Source organism: Chiloscyllium punctatum, chromosome 6 (assembly GCF_047496795.1).
Source record: "Chiloscyllium punctatum isolate Juve2018m chromosome 6, sChiPun1.3, whole genome shotgun sequence".
Lineage (NCBI taxonomy): Eukaryota > Metazoa > Chordata > Chondrichthyes > Orectolobiformes > Hemiscylliidae > Chiloscyllium > Chiloscyllium punctatum.
This window is the reverse complement of record NC_092744.1, coordinates 58,106,198-58,130,834: the sequence shown is the minus strand read 5'-3', so window position 1 is coordinate 58,130,834 and position 24,637 is coordinate 58,106,198. Positions and strand designations below refer to the sequence as shown.

Below are 24,637 nucleotides of genomic sequence, written 5' to 3'. Positions count from 1 at the left end.
AAGTTGGTAGAAAGTACACATGAGTTCTTGCTTCCTTTTAACCAAAGGATTTCAAAGGGAAACTCAACTGGCTGATGTTTAGTTTAACAGGTGGGTTAAATGTCAAGCATGTAGCTTCACTGCATCATTTATAAGTTATCAGCTCAGCTGATGGTGGCAACCCATCCAACTTACCCCACCATAGGGTATGTTAAATCAGGAAATATGTTGGATTAGAGATGGGTTTGGTTTGGGATTCAGATTTTTTTTAGCATTTTAACATCCAAAACCCACTTGTTTAACAGAGTAAAATTCCATCCTACAATTAAGGATAGAATCTGCTATTCCATGACCAAGTCACCCTTTATTGACACTGATCAAGCTCCCTCAGAGCCAGCTCTCAGAGAAAACAGAACTAGAACCTGCCAATTATAAGCTCATTGTTTTGAATTATGATGCCTGCTTTTCTCATTTGATTTAACAATGTTTAAAGGTCCTCATCAATTAAAGTGATTAAGAAATTTGCAGTGTTTTTGTCATTTAATTTGCTTCGCTTTTCCGAGATGTACTGACTCACAATAAGAAGTGGTTGCACAGGCACCAGTCACTCTCCAGCATCTGGCCCAAGTAACCAATCCTCATGCACAAACCAAAGCTTCAAGTATGAGTAGATGGTTTAATTCAATCACATCCAGTCCCTCTGCTGTCCTTCCCTGATATTCACACATACGCTTTCCACCAGGAAAATCTGATTATCATCCATTCTCTATTCACACTGAACCCCTTTGTAGCTGACTTCACCCTCAGAGATCAAACAGTTCATCACAGAGTAGGGCATCAATCCTGGGGCTGTCTTCTTCTGTTTGTTGGCAGTTTATCTTTGATGTTATACCTTGTAAGGATTTGCTTTTAAGTCGACTGTGAATTTAATGAAGTAAACAGACAGCCAGTCAACATACAAGGGCATTTACAGTAGATATCAACTTTCAGCATGTTACAAATCGATTACTGCTGCCAATTCAAACAGATTTGCAGCAGATTAAAGGTCTGCTCCATTCTTCCTACATGCTTGTAGATAAATCAAGTGACTACAATAACAGAAAAACATATCGACTCTGCTCAGTATGGTAGAACAATCAGAAATTCCTAAAAGGAAAGATTGCTGCTGAGAATTATTTGAGCAAATTGTATCATTCCACAAGGAATTGCCTTTGCTGATAACTTTATCTGTTTTTTCCTTATTTCCTAATTTAGAAGTCCTGTTTAACCTCTTTATTTTCCTGTTTTTCATGGGAACTCAAGGTCTACATTGAGAGGGCTGAGCAGAGATTTGATGGAGTGGTTTAAAACCGGGATGGATTTAAGTAAAATAAAAACAGAGTGAACATTTCCAAAGGTTGAAGGGTCACCAACCAGAGGACACAAATTTATAGTGCTTGGCAAAAGAACCAGACAGGACATGAGGCAACAATTTGGAATGCACAGCCTGACTGGGAGGTGGATGTGGATTCAGTCATAGACTTTCAAATGGTATTGGATGCCCATCCGAAAAAGAAAAATAACTAATGCCGTGGCATGAGGAAAAAGTTAAGGAGTAACTCTGCCTGTGCTATACTATTCTATGATTCTAGAATCACAAAATGTTTAGCTTCCAGGTTACTTCCAGTAGCTGAGGTTCTGGGAATTAGCAAGAGGTCAAAATGGTGTCAATTCAACTTTTCATTGGGGAATTATTTCCCCATAAAATAAATTTGACTGTATTTCAAAACTAACACGTTCCTTTAGATATACTATGAACATAAAAGTCACTATTTAAATGATTTGGAGGTGCCGGTGTTGGACTGGGGTGTACAAGGTTAAAAATCACACAACACCAGATTATCGTCCAACAGGTTTATTTGGAAGCACTAGCTTTTGGAGAGCTGCTCCTTTTAACCACTTGATGAAAGAGCAGCACTCCAAAAGTTAGTGCTTCCAAATAAACCTGTTGGACTATAACCTGGTGTTGTGTGATTTTTAACTACTCAAATAAGGCTTTCTTCCTTTTTTCCTAGTATAAGCTTTGCATTTCTTATCATAATATATCATTCTCTGTTAATTACTTAGAACCCGAATCCAAGGATTAACCTCCACAATGAAAGCAAACAACTGTCAATGCCAAGTGTTCTATTGGCACGGATCAATGACATGTTGCCCTCTAGTGCATATTGCTTTAATTGCACAATAACAACACAGACTGCTGAAAAGAAATATCAGTGAAAACCTCAGAAATTTGCAACAAGAAAAAATGAATTGTAAATTTCCAGAAATTGATATATGATTTCTGCCGCTCCCTCTTGTGAGCCTCACAAAAATGGGACATTAACCTCAACATTGCCATGAGTTCAAGAAATTGCTGGACTTGCGTTTTGGAGATGCATTGAATGCATCACAGGAAGTTGGAGGTGAAATAGAAAACACAGAATTTTAATTGTGGTGTGTTGTTCCCAGTGACAGAATAGGAACCAAATGTTGCTTCCATTTTCTTGCATTTTGTTGATTTCCCCCAGACTGCAATAAAGATGTGAAGTACAAGTGGCGTGCATGGGCAACATGTGTGATCACATGGCAGGGAAAAGCTCTTCAATGGTGAAACCAGCTACCAAGTGACAATGTAGCCTCCTGGTCAAACTGGGAGACTCTGCATCACATCCACAGCCTTCCTGCCCAATTCCATTGCCAATAATATAAGACTTACTGAAAACACTAAGCTGACATTTGTAATTTTTAAATTTAACTACTTTTATTACAACAGTTTCATTTTATTCATGTACATATTTTTATTATTTGTTGAGAGCAGTTTAGCAGAGTACTGGCACACTTTATGATTGGCGCGCACTGATGGTTACAGGAGAGTTAGGGATATTTTCTTTTTTGTTGAAGAAACCATCTTGTGTTTTTGCATTTACTGTTAAATGAATACTTCATGTCAGTGTCCAGCGTATTCTTCATTCTGTGGGACATTGCCTCGCTTCGAAATTTGAAATAGACATTATCAAAGATAACTTTCGGTGGCATAACTAGTGCACTGCAAATAATCTCAAAGTCCTGGAAAAGCTCAGTCAGCCAACACCCTGATGTGGACCTACCGCATGGTAAACGCTTCATTTTCTTACCTTGATTCATTGTTCCCATCACCCCAGTCATTCCCACCTCACTTCTCCAAACCCCCAAACCCATCCATTGTCCTCCCTTGGATCCCTCTTCCACTCCTTAAAGCTCCTCCACACCCACACCCCTCTCACCAGGGATGCACCTGTGCCTGTCCTGAAACTCTATGTAGCAGCCATTCACCCCCTCCCCTCTCTTGTGCCATACAATTAGAAGGAAAGCTGCTAACCTTATACACAACTGCACAAAGCCAACTGGTGCATTTTACATTTAAATGACAATGAAGTATGTGCCCAGAGTTTTACATACTCCACTGACAAGAAGGTGGAATGTAATTACAATAAGTTTTAATATAATAAATATTCTTGGCATCAAACAGATTACAAAAGGACCTCACCTTGGATGGTGTGCAGCCTCATCTTGCAAACCTGCCACTGACCCATGTCAGGAAAGCAACATTTCTGCTCCTACTTAATTAATTCACCTAACCTATGTATTCTTGGAGGCTCCACAAAATATCTCCAATCCTTTTGGATAACAAGATTTATGTTCCTGCAGTTCCACTCTAAGCTATCTCAGCAAGAACACTGAAAATAGGTGTAATAAGCATATGGAAGTACATTTCAGGTTTAAAGTAATCTGCAAGACAAATTCCCAGCTCGGCGAACAGAACCACAACAACGAGCACCCGAGCTACAAATCTTCTACCAAACTTTGAGTAATCAGGGGTTCTCATGAGTTAACAGGCAATGTTCTTATAGTTTGGAATGTCACAGAAATTACCCATATCATCATGATTATAACCCCATAATCCAGCAATTGCATAACATACAAGTTTCTCGCAAACACTCTGTTTAACTATTTAATTCCATTGAACAATTTGAAATATCATACTTGTATCATTCCATCGAGATCTTTTGGAACTGCTCTCTTCCATAATGTTGTCATTGCTTGATTTCCTTCTCCTGTTTTCTGAAGAGCAATACATTATTCACCAACGTGATTAATACGTTTATTTTTCACAAAAGCACAAAAACAATGTCATTTTTAATAACAATTTTAATGTAATAAATCATCCCTTCACAGGCACTACACAGGAGAGTTGATACTAGATAAATATAAATGAGGATCACCTCAGGTTATGTATCAGACCCTGCAGTCCGCTCTCAAAGTATTTAACGTTTGTCAGAAGACTAAACAATGTACCAACCTTTCTTTGTGTGCCATTTAGTAGTTTGCACTTTGGACTTCCCAAATAGTTCAGTTAAATCTTGTTCCAAACCTACTTGTCCTACAACATGTACTACATTATACACCTCTGAAAAACTTCTCAGTTAGTCTGAGCACAGTTCGTACAACTACAATCTTTTGACAGACACCCGACTGTTTTGGCTTTATAATTCAGCATGTATTCAATACATTAATGCTGCTCCAGTTACTGAATCTGTTGGCTATGAAAAAAATAGATTTCTTTCAACTTAATTATTAAACACTTTATAGATAGATTCGCCATTTCCATCTCGCATGCAGCATTTTATGCTCATGTCTATTACTGTATATCCATTCATGTATTTTGTCCAAATCATTCTTTAATTCCCCTCCTAGTTTGGTGTGAAACTCATTAGCTTGAATTGAGTTATCAAATTCAAGACACTAACTTAGAAATCGTCAGATGCAGCAAATGATATTTAGGATAATCAATTATGTTCGGCATGAACTAGTTGGACCTGAGGGTCTGTTTCAATTCTGTATGACTCTGTGACTCTGTGATATTTTACTAGGTGTTTGCTCAACCCTAGCATAATATCCCTAACAAATATCTCATAGGCTGAATCTGGTAATGCTCCAGGGAGCAGGAAATGAGGTGAACAGGAGCATTTAATTGTTCAAATGGCCAAAAGTCAGCTTCCAGACAGTGATATGGAGCTACAGAATTGTGAGGTGAATTAAGCTTCCAAATCTCTTGTTAATACTGTCATACACACTTATTAAAAGCTAACTTGACAAGAATTAAGGGACCTCTCAAATTAAGCAAATAGCAGATGAGAAGCACGTGCTTCCAGATTCACGACTTCCTACCTATGGCATGCAGTGGGTGTGGTGACTTTTTGGTAGATTTGGATGGAGGTGGAGCTGCTTTTTCTTATTTAGGAGCTTGGCTGATAATTGGGATCTGGTGAGAGTAGTCCAATGGAAATGCATCATGGCTAAGTCTCTGAGTGAGAGAGCCCTACAAGATCTCATGTGATCAGACAGAAGAAGTTGAACTAGACAAAGAACAGCAACGTTTACAGATGGGAGGTCAAGCATGATTATGAGGAGGTCAAGTGTTTTGTAAGTGTTTTGTATGGTAGGTCACTGTTGAAGTCCTGAGTTATGAGGGCAACAAAAGGAAGATCAAAGAGGATACAGGGAGGATTGAGGATGTTGAATGGCAGATTGAGAATAATCATAGAATCCTTACTCCATTCGGCCGATGGAGTCCAAACAGCATCTCACCCAGACCCATCCCTCTATCCTATCCCTGTAACCCTTCATTTCCCATGGCCAATCCACCTAACCTGCACCTGGACAGTGGGAGGAAACCAGAGCACCTGGTGTAAACCCATGCAGAAAATTGGCCAGGGCTGAAATCGAATCCGGATCCCTGGTGCTGTGAGGCAGCAGAGCTAACCACTCAGTCACCGTGGTCCCCCATGTGGTGGGAAGGAGGGTGAATCTTCACTTGAGGAAACTCAAAAGGTGAAGAATGAAGGGTGATGATTTCCTGTTCCAGGGTGACTGCTAAGTGTCTATGGACATGACTGCAGCAACAAGAAGCGCGCTTTACAAGGAATGGTGGTGACGATTTTAGGGTTTGGCAGTTGGATGGAAACAGGGTGTAGCTGACATGGAGAGGGCTCCCCAATGGATGAAAAGTGCTCAAGACAGAAGGGAAGGCTGCATAAACCATGGGGCCACATTTTGTGCTCAGGACGTTTCCTATTTTTGTGTCAAGTGGCAGCAGCTCCAACGGTTTTGGTAGCAGATAGAGACGTATTAGCAGCAGTTGCAGTTTCCAAAATCTTTCCTCAAATAGTAAGAATGATGCTTCTGGCTTGCAGAGAATGAATGCTGTCTGGGTGCTCTTTAGGTGCTTGCACCCCCACAGATATTTGACCCCTTGCGATAATTGTGGGAATATTGAACATCTGCCCCCACTATATGGTTCTGTGTGCTGCTCCTGCAGGAATGTCTAATTGTCTGGCTACTGCATAATTATGTGTGACTAACCATCTGCCAACTTGCGGAAGTGCATAGACTTTCAGTCCTGCTTTCAACAACCTCACCGCTGCCGGTAGATTCCACCCTGTATTTCCAATCTCTACTAATTTCTTTTCCATCCTCAGGTACTTACACTTAAGCACATCTAGTTCTAACAGTAAAGCATTAAAATAACTACTTCAGTCCTGAAGCATAAGCAGAGCTCATTTACATTTATATTTCTCCTTCAATAGTATTTTAGAAGTACACTGTATTCATTGAAATAGAACATAGAACTTGGAACATAGAACAATACAGCACAGAACAGGCCCTTCGGCCGACGATGTTGTGCCGAACTTCTATCCTAGATTAAGCACCCATCCATGTACCTATCCAAATGCCGCTTAAAGGTCACCAATGAATCTGACTCTACCACTCCCTCGGGCAGCGCATTCCATGCCCCCACCACTCTCTGGGTAAAGAACCCACCCCTGACATCTCCCCTATACCTTCCACCCTTCACCTTAAATTTATGTCCCCTTGTAACACTCTGTTGTACCCGGGGAAAAAGTTTCTGACTGTTTACTCTATCTATTCCTCTGATCATCTTATAAACCTCTATCAAGTCACCCCTCATCCTTCGCCGTTCCAACGAGAAAAGGCCGAGAACTCTCAACCTATCCTCGTACGACCTACTCTCCATTCCAGGCAACATCCTGGTAAATCTTCTCTGCACCCTCTCCAAAGCTTCCACATCTTTCCTAAAGTGAGGCAACCAGAACTGCACACAGTACTCCAAATGTGGCCTAACCAAAGTCCTGTACAGCTGCAACATCACCTCACGACTCTCGAATTCAATCCCTCTGCTAATGAACGATAATACTCCATAGGCCTTCTTACAAACTCTATCCACCTGAGTGGCAACCTTCAAAGATCTATGTACATAGACCCCAAGATCCCTCTGTTCCTCCACCTGACCAAGAACCCTACCATTAACCCTGTATTCCGCATTCTTATTTGTTCTTCCAAAATGGACAACCTCACACTTGGCAGGGTTGAACTCCATCTGCCACTCCTCAGCCCAGCTCTGCATCATATCTAAGTCCCTCTGCAGCCGACAACAGCCCTCCTCACTGTCCACAACTCCACCTATCTTTGTATCATCTGCAAATTTACTGACCCACCCTTCGACTCCCTCCTCTAAGTCATTAATAAAAATTACAAACAGCAGAGGACCCAGAACTGATCCCTGCAGAACTCCACTTGTAACTGGACTCCATGCTGAATATTTACCATCTACCACCACTCTCTGACTTCGACCGGTTAGCCAGTTTTCTATCCAATTGGCCAAATTTCCCTCTATCCCATGCCTCCTGACTTTCCGCATAAGCCTACCATGGGGAACCTTATCAAATGCCTTACTAAAATCCATGTACACTACATCCACTGCTCTACCCTCATCCACATGCTTGGTCACCTCCTCGAAGAATTCAATAAGACTTGTAAGGCAAGACCTACCCTTCACAAATCCGTGCTGGCTGTCCCTAATCAAGCAGTGTCTTTCCAGATACTCGTAAATCCTATCCCTCAGTACCCTTTCCATTACTTTGCCTACCACAGAAGTAAGACTAACTGGCCTGTAATTCCTGCTAAGCTAGAAAATTTAGTTGCATAATAAATCAATGTGATTGACATTTTGATGTAGCAGAAGTGATTCGTTAACTGTTTTATAAATGGTTGCTCTTCTAAATTACTTCCCTTATGTTGTCTTGTATATCTCACTGGTTGCTCCATGTGAAATGCAGATAGCTGTATGTTATTCTGTAAATAAATTCTATTGGAGCATCTGACTGGCTAATCTTTCTACAAATGTTGAGTAATATAGGTTAGTTAACTATGCATTTTCTATTAGCTTTTTAGCCAAAGTAGCATTTTCACTGGGGCTTTAACATCTTTCACTTTAGCTGTTATCATCTTTTAAAGGCAATGTCTCTTCCAGAGGAACAAATGTACAACCTCATAATTATTCATACAAGTTATCTTTCTTCTGGCAATAACCTGTACAAAGAATGTTGGTAAAATATTCAATGCATGCTCCAGCTGTTCTCACCTAAGATACCTACACACGAGCTTTCCAGTACAGTAGAGGTTCATATGTGGATTGATATTGAGTACTTTTCTAGCATTCTAACCAATGTTGCAGGCTGTGGGGAACACTTTATCATGTTAATTCTTCCCTTTGAAATATCTTCTTAATCCACTGTTTCCTTTACATCAATTTCTTTTAAACTATGTATCTGTGGACCTTTTAGATGGAATCTTATGGAAGATATTAGGTGCCTCACCTGCCGACTGGAGAACCAGCAAGTAACTGGGATTGCCTCCTGTCAGGAGGGCCCCCTTAGCAGTAAGGGATCACTAGTAGGCCTTGCCCCAAAATCAAGACCCTAGGGATGGACTGACTGCTGACAGCTGCTGGCCAATCAGTGGCTGCTGCCAAAAGGACAGGTACTAGAGTCCCAACATCATGCTGTGATCTAGACCATGGCTAAGTTATGTGGTTGGTTGCAGAGGGTGAGGGGGGTATTTTGGGGATGGACCTCTGCAAGAGGAGTAAGGCTGGGTGGGGACAGTAGCGGTTGGCTCTGTACACACCTCCCCGTGCCCTGAAGTGCAGTCCCTCAATCTCACACTAAGTGCTTCTGAGCGAGGTGACTCCCAAACAGTCGCGCACCCTGGCCAGTAGCCTGACGGAAGTAATGTGCTAGATCTATGGCTTACCTGGCGACTGGGCTGTGTGCATTAGACATTAATCCCAGCAGCTTTTAATACAGCTTTTAAGTGGACATCTTTTGGCCACTTACGAGCTTCAAACTGGTGGCAGACAGGAAAGTTAACAATGGTCATTACCACCCATAATTGAATTCCGAGAATGGAGAGAAAATGCTAGGGTTCAGGTACATCTCTCTGCCTGACTCAATGCCCTTCCTGCCTCCAAACGCATCACCACACAGGTCAGAGGTATATAGGGGAAATATTTAAAAAGGCCCTAACCTTTTCACACAGAGGGTGGTGCGTGTATGGATTAAGCTGCCAAAGGAAGTGGTGGAGGCTGGTATGATTGCAACATTTAAAAGCCAACTGGATGGGTACTTGAATACGAAGAGTTTAGAGGGATATAGGCCAAGTATTGGCAAATGGGACTAGATTATTTTAGGATATCTGGTCAGCATTGACGAATTGGATCAATGGGCCTGCTTGTGTGCAGTACATCTCTATGGGTCTAGTGCAGCAGAACGTCATTGTACATATGATTATGATTTTTTTTAAGAAGGCTGAAAGGACCTATGCCATTTTAAGTGCAGCATTTTTAGATCTTCCTCTAGAAAATATTGATTAATAACTTACTGTTAAAGTCTCTTGGTTTGCCTTGTTCATTCTGGTCATGGTGTGCCCAGTCACCTGTAATGTTATTTCATTCTATGAACATATTATTCAGATTAAAGGTGAAAGATTACATCTCAAGGAGGATGGCACAATTAACAAACACTTAAAACACATAAACCTTAAAAGATAAAATTGAAAAGTTTTATTTAAAAGCACACCCTTGCTCAGATATTTGTATGACCAATAGTCACAGGTTTGGTGCCGGAAGACTAGAGGTTGGCTAACACGATGCCACTATTTAAGAAAGGTGGGAAGGAAAAGCCAGGGAACTATAGACCGGTGAACCTGACATTGGTAATGTGCAAGTTGTTGAAGGGAATCCTGAGGGACAGGATTTACATGTATTTGGTAAGGCAAGGACTGATTAAAAATAGTCAGCATGGTTTTGTGTGTGGGAAATCAGGTCTCACAAACTTGATTGAGTTTTTTGAAGAAGTAACAAAAAGGATTGAGGGCAGAGCGGTAGACGTGAGCTATAAGGACTTCAGTAAGGCATTCGACAAAGTATCTCATGGTAGACTGGTTAGCAAGGTTAGATCTCATGGAATACAGGGAGAACTAACCATTTGGATACAGAACTGGCTCAAAGTAGAAGACAGAGAGTGGTGGTGGAAGGTTGCCTTTCAGGCTAGAAGCCTGTGACCAGTGGTGTGCCACAAGGATCGGTGCTGGATCCGCTGCTTTTCGTCATTTATGTAAATAATTTGAATGTGAACATACGAAGTATGGTTAGTAAGTTTGCAGACAACACCAAAATTGGTAATGTAAGTTGGACAAGGAAGGTTACCTTAGGGATTTTGATCAGATGGGCCAATGGTCTGAGGAATGGCAGATGGAGTTTAATTTAGATAAATGCGAGGTGCTGCATTTTGGAAAGGCAACTCAGAGCAGGACTTATACACTTAATGGAAAAGACCTGGGGACTGTTGCTGGACAAAGACACCTTGAGTGCAGGTTCATAGTTCCTGGAAAGTGGAGTCGATAAGTAGATAGCATAGTGAAGAAGGCATTTGGTATGCTTTCCTTTATTGGTCAGAGCATTGAGTACAGGAGTTGGGAGGTCATGTTGCGGCTGTACAGAACATTGGTTAGGCCACTTTTGGAATAGTGTGTGCAATTCTGGTCTCTCTCCTATCAGAAGGATTTGTGAAACTTGAAAGGGTTCAGAAAAGATTTACAAGGATGTTGCCAGGGTTGGAGGATTTGAGTCTATAGAAAAAGGCTGAATAGGCTGGGGCTGTTTTCCTTGGAGTACTGGAGCCTGATGATGACCTTATAGAGGTTTATAAATCATGAGGGACAGGGACAGGGTAAATAGACAAAGTCTTTTCCTCTGGGTTGGGGAAGTCCAGAAGTAGAGGGCATAGGTTTAAGGTGAGAGAGTAAAGATTTAAAAGGGATCTAAGGAGCAAGATTTTCACACAGAGGATGGTGTGTGTATGGAATGAGCTACCAGACGAAGTGGTGGAGGCTGGTAGAATTACAACAATTTAAAAGGCATATGGATGGTTATATGAATAGCAATGGTTTACATGGATATGGCTATGGGCCAAGTGCTGGTAAATGGTACCACCATATATACTTGTGTATAGATCGAGTTTAGAAGATATTTTGTAGGCTAAGATTAGGGGGTTGCTTATACATGAGGTATTGTTTTCGAGGGGATGAAATTCATGAGTCAAAAAAATAAACAAACAAGAGCCAGATCTCCATATAAAATAATAAACAACAAAAGGAAAAAGAAATATGACTATCTGCAAAATAACTGTCTCTATTCTGCCTCTTAAGGTAGAACGGTACTGTCATATTGTATTCCAGTTATCAGTACTGTAAGGTACATGTAGGTCTACACATATGTACGAAAGTAATAGGCATACCAGCAGGTGGTCAGGCCTCTACCGGGGGTGTTTGTTCAACAAACAATTCATGAAATAAAAACAGAGGAACAGTAAAAACAAAATAAAGTTTGACAGTAATTTAATAGAAAAAGGCCGTATGAAACTTAATAATATATGGTAAACACTTTACATCAAAAAACTGATATTCACAGCAAAAACCCTTCTCATCGTATATCACAAACATTATGGGATAGCTGCTTAAACCAAAAGTTGTCAGTACATGCAAAAGTCCATTAGAATTCCTCAAATTCCCTGTCCTCATCAGTTGCACTAAATAATTCATACCTGCTCATGAACCTACTGCAACATCTAGCACTGAGTTTGAAATCACTGAATCCACCTTTTATTGCTTAATGTTTGGTGCATATTCTTATACATTGTCGAGTCACTATGCTTCAGTTCTGTCGACACTGAATTATCAGTCAGCAATCTTTTCTTCTAGTTGCGGCCATATGTTCAGCTTTCCTCAGTTGGCATATTTCTGTTTTGACATAACCTTTAACTGTGTGGCTTTTTCCCTCCAATTTTGGAGAAGTTTTTCAGAAGTACAGAACTCCCTTGCAGCTATGCTATTGTTGTTCTTCTCTGCAGCTTCAATAACTTTTAGTTTAAGCCGGGCTGTATACTTGATTTTTCATGTTGCCATTTTGTCAGAAAAATTTGGGAGAGTTTTACAATAAGTTCAGAGCACAACTGTACACACAATCTACTCCTAAGAAACTGAGGCAACAGCGGGAAGACTGCCATAAGGTACCATAGATATTTGCATACAGAGGTTAAATATATGTATATAAATATTACATAAGTAAATATACAGTATATATCTACAGTGTATATATATGGTTATCAACATTCAATCTAACGATTTGAAAATTGCATTGTGCAAATATATACTGGTGCGCGTAACATGTGATGATGCAGGTATTGAATCAAAAATGTGTATGTGAATCAAAAATGTGCAAAACATGCCCTTTATGGCTGCATATATGGTCAGGTAAGAGACTCCTGAAAAACAAGGGTCGACTTAGACTCAGAATTAAATGTGTTAATTTAGTCAAATTCAAAGAGGCACTAACTGGAGGGTTGAATCTGAACCCCAGTAAATATATTCCAGAAATTATACTGTGAGCTCCTGGTACACAATGCACTGCCATTAAAATCTTTACTTATGAATGGACTCTATTTATTTTTGATGAGAAATTTAGGAAACATCTCTAGGCTGCTGGATTTTTACTTTCCCTGAGTTGGTCGACAATTTTCAGAATTCTCTTCCCCATAAAGAGATGAGGGTGAGGTCATGAATACTGTTAAGGCAGAGGTTGACAGATCTTGACTAACAAGGGAGTCAATAGTTTTTGGGCTAGAGAGAAATGTGGAGTTGAAGCCTCAGTCAAATCAGTCTTGAACTTATGGAATGCCAGAGAAAGTGAGAGTGGCTGAATCACCTACTCCTGCTCCTAATTTGTATGAGAGTGATTTAGTAACATTATTCTTGTCTTAAAAAGACCCTGAGAACTGTAGCATGTAAAACATCAAGCAATGTTAAGGTTATTTGAAAGAATGCATTGGGCTGGTTTGGGAGACAGTGAAAAGTATCTTGATTTTCTCACATTTAGGATAGAGGAAAAGAACAATATTTTGGTGGAAAAAAGATGTGTTTAGAGGGGAACGTCCATACTAACTTTGAGAAGACAGATGAAGACAAAAGTGTAGAGCTTGCAAATTAGAAGGGATGCATTATGTGTGGCAAATAATCACAGTACAGACATTAATGTTCAAGCTACAAATAAAAATTAAGGGATTATTTCCTCATTGACACTGCAGTCTACTTTCTGGTCATCCTCAACAGTCCATTTCAATTCCAGTGTCTTTCAGTTAAAGTGCAGATATATTTCACCTTTTATACCTCCTCTCTTGCAACTGTCTCAAACTCACCTTCCAGGTGAAGCAACAATTTACATTTATTTATTTAAATCTAGCATACTGTATTCAAAGCTTACAACTGAGTATCCTCTACAATGGAAAGACCAAAATGCTGATTAGGTGGCCACACTGTAGAAGACTTGTAATCTGTCCACAAGCATGATCCTGAGATTCCCAGTGACTTGTCATCTTCAATCTCCACTTTGCTCTTATACTGATTCCGCTGTCCTTGGACGACTGCACTGTTGTAGTGAGGCTCAATGTAAGCTTCAGGAATTGCACCTCATTTCACTTAAACACTTTTCAGCTGTGGACTCAACACTGAGTCCAACAATTTCAGACCATAATCTGCTCCACATTTAGTTTCCTTTATTCTGTTTCTTGCAGCTTTAAGCTTTCAGTCAGAAGTACACTTATTCTTTAAATTCTTTGTAATTTTTTTTTTGCCATATCGCTGTTCCCTTTGGCCCTGGGACATAAGTTTTTCAGTCATTCAATCTTTCTGTCTTCAAGGCTACATCAGGCTTTCCTTTGTCCATGTCCCATCACTCCTTAAAATCTCTACCCTTTCCCAGTTCTGAGGAATGGTCACAAGCCTGAAACTTTATTTCCATTTTTCTCTCTCTCCACAATTGCTGCCTAAGGTTTTGAGGGTATACCCACCTTTTATTGTAAATCCTTAACCCCCATTAGCATTCGGCCTTTCTATCAGTTTCAAGTTTAATAAAAAGTTTTAGGACGTTTACTGGCTAAGTTGGTTTGTGGGGCACTTTACTAAACAAGAATCTGGCAGTTCTACCGATGTCCATTGCAAATAAAAACTCTCCAGGTGATCACAGAAATCAGGGTTTGGACAGTAAACACCTTGTTCTGGTTTGTTAGGAAGAGTGAACAGATGGATTTTCCCCAACATAATATGGCGACGATCCACAACAATTGGGGCAACTACTATATAAGATACTCTATGAAATTGTAAAAATGAATTAGTCACAAAGAATTAAATCAGTCCATAAAATAGTTAGAAATTCACTTGAACGGAATCTAACAATGCCTGCCCACTCTGGAAGTACTTACACTCTCGCAGTTTTGAGGTCCACATTGTTTCACCTGAATCTACATCCATTAACGTTAATTGAAAATCTTCCGGTTGTTCCAAAAACACTTCAAAATAACCTTTACATTTAAGAGGCGTCATATCTTCAAATGCAATTTCCTGTTAAAATTTTTAAAAAGTTGATCATTACCATTTGTTTAATCATAAAGAATTCATACATTACTAAATGAAGACAAATGATTTCCATTGCAAAGTCGTCATTTCAGTGAAGTGAACATTTCCTCACATAATTGTAAACATATTTGTTATAAACAGGTTTATGATCGTATTACTGATACACAAAGGAAATCTTGCCCCAAGATTTGGAATGTTGGATCCAGTCCGATATTACTCATCTTCAGATCTGAGACTTTCTCAACAGCTCCAAAGAACAGTAATACTGGTCTCAAAACATTAACTCCTTTTTTTTTCTGTCTCCACAGATACTGTCAAACTTGCTGAATCTCTCCAGCACTTTCTGTTTTTATTTCAGGTTTCCAGCATCTGCAGTATTTTGCCCTTGTTTTAGAAATGTTGGAACTTGTTTGTAATTCCCTCCGAGTCTTGGATATTTCATCTATATGAGAAGAGTACAGATTATTCTTCCTATAGACAGAATTTAAAGACACTTCAGACTAGCTCCAGGCTTCAGAAAGGCAAAAGTGGGTACTGCAGATGCTGGAGATTAGAGTCAAGATTAGAGTGGTGCTGGAAAAGCACAGCAGGTCAGGCAGCATCCGAGGAGCAGGAAAATCATTCCTGATGAAGGACTATTGCCCCAAATGTCGATTTTCCTGCTCCTATGATGCTGCCTGACCTGCTGTGCTTTTCCAGCACCACTCTAATCTTGACCCCAGAAAGACTTCTCATTAACAATTTGGCTGACGGATAGTGAGAAACAGCTCATTGATGCAGCATTTACAAGCTTGAAATAATTTAAAGACCACGTCATAAGCAGATTTGTTTGCACGACAGCTTAGAATCTAACTTTGCTAGATATGTTTTTGAAATTAGCTACTGGACAGAAAGTAGATGCACCTGTGATGTAGCTGGGAACTTCTTCTGAAGAAGGTCAGTCAGACAAGCAAAAGGTTAACTTGAATGGAGTGACGCAAGGTAAGATTTTGGAAGTTAATGATATAGGAGAAGGCAATACTGCAGGATAGCAATTCAGAGTAATGATAGCCAAAGTGTAACATGACACAATATGCTGCACAAACATCAGCAGCAGCAAATAAGGTCACACTAAGGAAAAATAGCGAAAAGACAGAATTAAAATCTCTTAATCTGGGTGCATGCAGCACTCATAACAAGATGGATGAATTGATAACGCAAATAAAATAACTGGGTGATATAATGGCCTTTACCGAGATGTGGGGCAGAACCCTACCAGGGTCTTACTAATGTGGCCTATGGTGAGATGTGTGGCAGAATCAGATGAGAAGTCCAGTGAGAACAACCTCAATGTCGACAGCAACTCACTCCCATCCTTTATGCTTTTCACAAGCAGCAAGCTAAGTTGCTCATTAGGACAGCAAGTTGCTAATTAAGGAGAATTATTACCTATTAAATACTGATGACAGTCCAACTCACCTCACTAATATTGAACTTTCTATTTTAACAAACTTGTTTCTGGGAAAATTCGATGTGGAAATCAGAGTGCTTATCAACTCACTATGTGCTCCAAACCTCTCAATCAAACAGCAGCCCAGAGTATAAACAATGGGCAGCTGCCACCAGCAGTCCTTGCCCATGGATATTGGATTCTGACATCTGATAATACTTCACCATCATCGTGGCACCTCTCTGATATATTGGCAGGGAACTCCAGGAAGCACAGACTTGTATTGCAGCATGCACTGACATCTAGCATTGGAAGACTACAAAATGGACACTTTCCATGCACAGACAGATACCTAGTTCATGAATTTGGACTAGGCTGCATCTCAGAACAGAATAGTTGCTCTCTAAGTTCTTGCTTCCTTAGCACCAAGCCACATGCTCACAGTTTCCCTGCCGTGCCTTGTTCTTCTATTCACACAGTCATTAACTTGGGTCACTTGCTTACTAGTCCAGCCAACAGTCTGGGGATGTTTCATCATATTGCTGTCAGAATGTGTGTGTTGCTATCACCATCATACTTATTGCTCATTCTTGGTTGAATTGAATAGTGGTGGTGAGGTAGCAAATGTTTTTACGACTGAGTGGCTTATTCGACCATTTTAGAAAATATTAAAGGGCCCAGTACATGGTATGAAACTGGAATTACAGGTGGACAAATCCTGGTTTGAATGGCAGGTTCTCAGTGATTTTTTTTATGTTAACAATTTAGAGGTACTTTTTCTTTGGTACACCCATAGTTTGCCAGATTTCTCGAATATATTTCCACAAAAAACCATGGTGAAATAAAAACTCTCACCATCTCTGTCACTGGTTTACAGTGGTGACCAGCAACACAGTTGTACTGATACACCAAGAGAAACTTTCCTCCTTTAGTTACAAGATGTTTCATAAGATTGCTGTGGGTTATTTTCCCACTGAAACTCCCTCTCTGTGGAGAACTCTTTCAACAGCTCAGCGCAAACTATAGGCTTTGCATAGAGTTGCTGTGCAGCACATTGCACACTAATATACGATGCTGGTAAACAGCTGCTTCCACTGAAGAAAGTGAGAGCTTTTAACAAAACTAATCCAATAAACCATTCTCAACCAAGTGCACGAATTTGACTTAGAATTGCCAGAGATGTCACAACCAGTAGACTGGAAGATTCAGTCTAAAATGAAAACCAAAGGTGCCTTAGAAAAGAAAAGTAGACCTCCCTTAACAAAAATAAAGACTGAAGTAGTAAACATAGACGTATGTTATGTTAGCTGAAAAACTACATACAATGCAATTCAATGTTACAGGCCTAGGCATATAAAATAGGTGGGGCTTCAAACAAATATACTTTAATATGATTCTACACAGAGCACTCAAATGAGTATTTACATGCACAAACAAAACCAGGGTATAACAATGAAGCTAATCCCAGCTAAATACTTGAATCTAATATAAGTGCAGCATCTGTGTAAAGAGATACAACACCACACAATATTACTGATGTGAAACAAGATAGGTGAGAGATTAAAGGTTAAAAATTGAACGTCTCGGATCTTTGAGGGACATGGATATAAAATACAAAAACAACCTTAACAAATAACCAGGAACACTCTTAAATTGTAATAGTAAACTGTGTCATGCGAATAGGTAAACTGAAAGAGTTGTAAATGTTAAATCAAACACAATGCCTGCTTTGATGGTCCAAGGGAGAGAGGGAGGAATTTGCATTCTTCGGTGTAAGTGGGCTGGTTCTGTTTGGTCAGGTGCAAAATTACTACCAGCAATGTTAGCAGACAAATGTTCTGAGACTCACTTCAGTTCTAGCCTAAGTATTAATGTGTTTAAAATAAAGTAAAATAATAATTGAGGTAATGTTAGACATAGAGTGCAAAACAAGGAGCAGGAGTTTTATCCTTTGTTGGTTAGCTCAGTTGGCTGGGCAGCTGGTTTCAAATGCAGAGTAATGCCAACAGTAATGGTTCAATTCCTGTATTAGCTGAGGTTATCATGAAGGGGTCTCTTCCTGAACCTCTCCCTTCACCTGAAGTATGATGACCCTCGGGTTAAATTATCATTAATCATTTCTTCCTAATGAGTGGGCAGTCCTATAGTCCATTTGGACTATGATGACATTACTTACTTCTACACTGCATGAGATATTCAATTTTTTTGAATGTATTCTACTGCAACCATAGTAGACTCACCAACTTTAAGAGCACCTAAATGGTCATTGGATAGACGTATGGACGAAAATGGAATAGTGTAAGTTAGATTGGTCGGAACAACATTGAGTGCTGAAGGGCCTGTATTGCGCCATAATGTTCTATGTTCTATGTATTCAGGTGGGGTACTTAGAAGCCAGCTGTTTCACCACTCCACCCATTTCCAATTTCAGACCCCTACCCAAGTTTCAGTCTGGAACTCAGACAATTATGTTAAACATTAATCCTCCAAGATCAGCAACTGTCATTTCAGTGTTAAGCAAGTCAAGTTTTTTTTTACAAACATGAAGTATTGGAGGGAGCAAGATTTAATTCATTCAAAATATCCCCAGATGCAAAGTTATAGCTAGGTCCCTAGAACGTGCCCATTCTAAAGAACCTCTTTCATCTCTCCTGTTGCCAGCAGTGGTGAAGAGGACTGAAGGGACACAAGCATATTTGCTTTTTACATTTTCCAGCTCAAGCAGAGGAAAAGAAAAACATTTGCACAATTCCTATGGAAAAATAAATGGAATTTCTAATCTGCAGACACTAAATGAAGGGAGGTTGGAATCAAAATTGGTAAATTAACTAACAGTCATTTACAGAACTGAACTTGAGTATTCATGAAGCAAAACAAGCTTTGTTGAAGCTTTCCATCTTGTATTTATCAGGACACTTCACAAGAAGAAATATATATCTATTTTCCCTTGAATTTGTATTCTTGAAAAATATCTTCATGAGTGTAAGATGAAAAGTTTTGACAAAATGTGTCTTTTTCAACAATACTTAAATTTACAAAAAGATATCTACTAGGGAAAAAAGACAAATGCTCAAAGGGGCTTAATATAAGATTTGAACAAAAATATGTGAAGTTAACACTTCCAATAAACATTAAAACATTAAGCCTTATTTGTATAATGTTAGTTTATTTTCCAAATAACATATAATCATAGAGAAAAGTGATGAATTTTATAACATGCAAAACTTTAGATCTTTGTACATTACCAAATGCTGAAATGTCTAATGTACATAATACTGACGGATTATCTATAATGAGCTTTGCTTCAGTGGTACCACTCTCATTTCTGAGTCAAATGTTGTGGGTCTGGGCCTGAGCATATATTCTGGGTTAGCAATCCAGCTCAGTAGATACAAGTGTACTATTTGTCCGCTGCAAAGACCTCAAGGCACTATAAACAGAAGAGCAAGACTGCTCTCTTATTATAATAAAACAATGAACTGTGCATGCTGGAGATCTAAAACAAGTAAAAGCAGAAATTGATGGACAAACTCAGCAGGCCTGGCAGTATTTGTGGAAAGAAACAGTTAATGTTTTGAGTCCAGTGGTCCTTCTTCAGATCTAGCTGCTGTCAGTGAACTCAAGACACTAACTCTGTTTTCTCTGCACGGATGCTGCCAGACCTGGTGAGTTTCTCAAGGTATTTCTGTTTTTGTTTCAGTTCTCTTGTCATCCTGGCTAATATTATCCTTTAACCAAGAATACTGAAATAGCTTATTTGATCCAATTATCTCACCGTTGTTTTCAAGGCAGCTACCTTACAAAGTGGCCACAGTTCAAAAGTAATACATTTCCTGGCTTTAGGATTTCTGAAGTCAGGAAAAACACTTTTCTACCAATCCTCTCTATCTCCTCTGACAAAACAAATTGTTCTTTTCCAAATCTGCAGAACCTGCAATGAAAAAATTGGTGCAATTGTAATCATGGCAAAAATAAGACCAATGAGATCTTCAAATTAACACTTCAGATCCCAGCATTTTCAGTAGACTCCAAGATTCAACTGTAGCTTATCCTGATCTGGAAGGATTTTAGAACAATGGAAAGTGATAACAATACTCACATTACTTTAGATCCTAATTATGAAACATGCCATTACTTTTCAATTTATTTTGAAGTTTATTTGTACAATAGACAAGATTAAAAAAACAAGAAAATTGTATATGATAGAAATCAGAAACAAAGTCAGAAATTGCTGGTAAAACTCAGCAGGTCAGGCAGCATCTGTGGAGAGAAATCAGAGTTAACATTTCGGATCCAGTGACCCATCTTCAGAACTATGTATGAATAACATATACAGAAAACGTTGCATGTAAGCAACAGAAATATATCAGTAATTATTTACTACACATACCCCTGGTGTTATATCAGCTTGTGGGTTACTCAAGAGTCGATATGTTTTGCCAGTAATCAGCTTTTTATGGCATGGAGTAGGCTTATCAATTTTTACAGATTTCTGTTTTGAATATTTTTCAGCTTTTGTGATATCCTAGAAGTGAACAAGCATAGTCATAAGGAAATTAGTATTTTTAAATTAGTTTTTTTTAAATTAGCATTTTGTGTGAACTTACAAATAACTGAAACATTCAGAAATAAATAATAACTGTAACTTAGTCAATGGTTAAACTATAACAAAAAAGCTTTAACTATTCTCTCAACAAGGACGGATAACACAGTTCATACCTTAATAACAGAGTGATTGTTTGTTGCCATGTACACGTGAAATAATAAAGACTGGTAGCTATTAATAATTTTGTAAATCAGCACAACACCGTGATGTTGAATGACTTCAGAAGGAGTATTACAGATTGGTCCAACTGGTGATAAGGAGCTCACATTCCAATGAACGTGTGTTGTTGAATGGTCAACAGCTGGCTCGATTTTCGGTTTCTTGTCCTTTATATGTAAAATTCCAAATTGTAAATCGGCTGAATGGTCTGTAAAGTTAAAATAATTGTTTAAGACATTTTCCAAATCATTTTGTGAACACAGTATGGAACTTAGCCCAAATGATACAACACTATACCAGTGCCTGCTGACATTTTGGAGTAACTAAGATAGGGGACTTGCCAGATATATGGGTTAAAATCTGGCAAGGGGGTGGTGATCAACCCAATTCTAATATATCTGATAGCGTTAGACCTTAACGAGTCCTGAGAAACCAGACTCTCGTTTGCTTCCATTAGATAACAGAACAGGGAATATTACGGAGAGAGAAAAGAAATTATCTTTTTATTGGGTGAGGAAAGAAAAATAAAGTTGCTTTAACACCAGACCATTTTTAGAAGTCCAACTGACAAGGGAAACAAGGGAAATGAAAGTTTATTCCTGAAGCGTGTGTGGTGATGCATCTTGGATAGGTCAAACCAGGGCAGGACTTACACAATCCTGGGTCCTGGAGAGTATTCTAGAACGAGGACATCTAGGGGTATAGGTGCATAGCCCCTTGAAAGTGGACTCACAGGTAGACAAGATGATAAAGAAGGCTTTTGGCACGCTTGCTTTTATTGTTCAGAGCATTGAAGAGAGGAGTTGGGAGATCCTATTACAGCTGTACAAGTAAGGGAAATTGGTAAGGCCATATTTGGAGTACTACATGCAGTTCTGGTTGCCCTGCTTTAGAAAGGATATTCTTAGACTAGAAAGAGTGCAGACGAGATTTGTTAGGATGCTATCTGAACTGGAAGGTTTGAGTTATAAGGAGAGGCTGGAATTGGCTGGAACTTTTTTCCCTGGAGCATAGGATACTGAGGGGTGACCTTATAGAGGTCTATAAAATCAGGAGAGGCATAGATAAGGTAGACTGCCAACAGCTTTTCCCCATGGTAGAGGAGTCTAAAACTAGAGGGTATAGGTTGAAGGTGAAAGGGGAGTGATACAAAACGGTCCAGAGGAGCAATTTTTTCACACAGAGGGTAGTGAGTGTCTGGATTGGGCTGCCAGAGGTAGTCGTGAGGGCAAGTACAATTCCATCATTTAAGAAACATTTGGACAGGTACATGGATGGGATAGGTATGGAGGGATATGGACCAAACACAGGCAAATGGCATTTAATTGTGAAAACTGGGTGGCATGGACAAGTTGGGCTGAAGGACATGTTTCCATGCTGTAAACCTGTATGACTAACACAGCACAGAATATAGTGAATAGTAGGAGGTACACAGGATGAGTAGGACCTTGGTGTTTATGTCCACAGATTCTTGAACGCAGCGGGACAGGTGAATAGGTGATTAAGAAGGCATAAGGGACACTTATCTCAGAGTCACTTTTTAATCTTCCTCTCCTCTTCCTTCCCAATGCTTTCTTTCTCTCTCTCCCATCACTTTTTCCCTTCTATCATTCTATCCCTCCCTCCATCTCAAAGCTGCACCCTAGAGACCGTATCAGCCTGGGGCTGGTATGATCCTGTTGATTCAGATTGCCCAATGTATTTCCCACCATCCCCATTGGGTGGTGCTGGGTAGACTCACTCACTCACTCCCAGAAATTGCAAACATCTCGCCAGGTCGGGAAAAAACATTTAGCTTCCCTCATTGGAGTTCAGATGATGTGTAGGAATCAGCAACTGCCACTACAATCTAGGATTCCTCTCCTGACTATGTAGATCTCCCATGGGTTTGCTGTCCCTTGAAAGAATTGTAAACCATCTCAGGGGGCTTGCATTTCATGTTGAGCGAGAGTTCCCTGAAATGTTTCAAACCTTATTTAAGGAGGCTTCGCAAAAGGGTTTGGGGGTGGGGATTGATAAATGGGGCAAAACAAAGAGGGTTCAAGAAGGCTTATGTGGATCATCATTGCTGAATGGCCTGCTCTGTGTTGTAACACCCAAATCTCAGTTAGTCACAAAGCTCAAACTTTAAAAGACCTGAGTGATGACTCATGGAATTGAATCTGAATTTTGTTTGGGTGCTGGTCCTTTGATACAATTCCTGGTTAGGATCTGTGTGTGAGTGTCTTCCAGCATTTTATACTACAGTCTGTTTTATTGTTCCTCACTTTGTGGCAGTAATCTATATGCGGTGTAGGTGCAATTGCTTTTAAGTGTTCCTCACTCAGTCACGAGTCTGTGGGTTGGTATTCACAGCAGAACAGCACAATAGTAATGGGAGGGTTTCATAAACTGCCCTTAATGTTTTATGAAGTATATATTCAGCAACTAATGGCACATTTCAGTCGGAGCTGGACTGCGTAGTGATACGCGACTGCACCAACAAAGTAAACAGGAGGAGCCATTGTGCGATTAGTTGGTCTTCAAATGTCTTTGATAGAGACTACCAGGGGCAATAACAATGCAGGCAGACTGCTGACTGGAGCCTCCAGAAACTTTCTGCCAAACTGGGGCCAGAATAGTTTTGTGATGCTTGTCTGCACAGAGCAGGATGGGCATTTTTCAGTGATAGCGAAAAAGACTTAATGGTAAAGTCCTACGGAGTGTTGCTGAACAAAGAGACCTTGAAATGCAGGTTCATAGCTCCTTGAAAGTGGAGTCGCAGGTAGATAGGATAGTGAAGAAGGCGCTTGGTATGCTTTCCTTTATTGGTCAGAGTATTGAGTACAGGAGTTGGGAGGTCATGTTGCGGCTGTACAGGACATTGGTTAGGCTACTGTTGGAATATTGCGCGCAATTCTGGTCTCATTCCTACCGGAAAGATGTTGTGAAACTTGAAAGGGTTCAGAAAAGATTTACAAGGATGTTGCCAGGATTGGAGGATCTGAGCTATAGGAAGAGGCTGAACAGGCTGAGGCTATTTTCCCTGGAGCGTCGGATGCTGAGGGGTGACCTTATAGAGGTTTACAAAATTATGAGGGGCATGGGTAGAATAAATAGACAAAGTCTCTTCCCTGGGGTTGGGAGTCCAGAACTAGAGGGCATAGGTTTAGGGTGAGAGGGGAAAGATATAAAAGAGACATAAGGGGCAACCTTTTCACGCAGAAGGTGGTGATTGTATGGAATGAGCTGTCAGAGGATATGGTGCAGGCTGGTACAATTGCAACATTTAAGAGGCATTTGGATCAGTATATGAATAGGTAGGGTTTGGAGGGATATGGGCCAGGTGCTGGCAGGTGGGACTAGATTGGGTTGGGATATCTGGTCAGCATGGGCAGGTTAGACCGAAGGGTCTGTTTCCATGCTGTACATCTCTATGACTCTGAGACAACCGGCTGATGTTGTTTTCTTAAATGTAGGCTGAGGAACAGACATGAGTTTACTTGGTAACTGATACTGGTCAGCTGTGGGATGAGGGGAGCATTCAATGGGTTATTGAGCTTTCACCACTAGGAGACATTTGGAGGTGGGAGAGA

General features: G+C 40.0%; 1 protein-coding gene across 3 annotated transcripts in view; it reads right to left on the bottom strand.

Moving 5' to 3' along the window:
• Positions 1-24,637, bottom strand: part of LOC140478991 (NACHT, LRR and PYD domains-containing protein 1a allele 5) — a 90,774-nt gene that overhangs the window by 6,248 nt on the left and 59,889 nt on the right. For all 3 annotated transcript variants that reach the window (XR_011960916.1, XR_011960915.1, XM_072572730.1), the window contains exons 12-16: positions 21,017-21,270; positions 20,688-20,822; positions 14,715-14,853; positions 9,781-9,834; positions 4,024-4,101 (exon numbers count right to left, since the gene is read on the bottom strand). Coding sequence is in view for 1 of the 3 variants with exons in the window: in XM_072572730.1 (XP_072428831.1) it covers positions 4,024-4,101; positions 9,781-9,834; positions 14,715-14,853; positions 20,688-20,822; positions 21,017-21,270 (660 nt within the window). In the remaining 2 variants the exon portion in view is untranslated. The remainder of the gene's footprint in view (positions 1-4,023; positions 4,102-9,780; positions 9,835-14,714; positions 14,854-20,687; positions 20,823-21,016; positions 21,271-24,637) is intronic.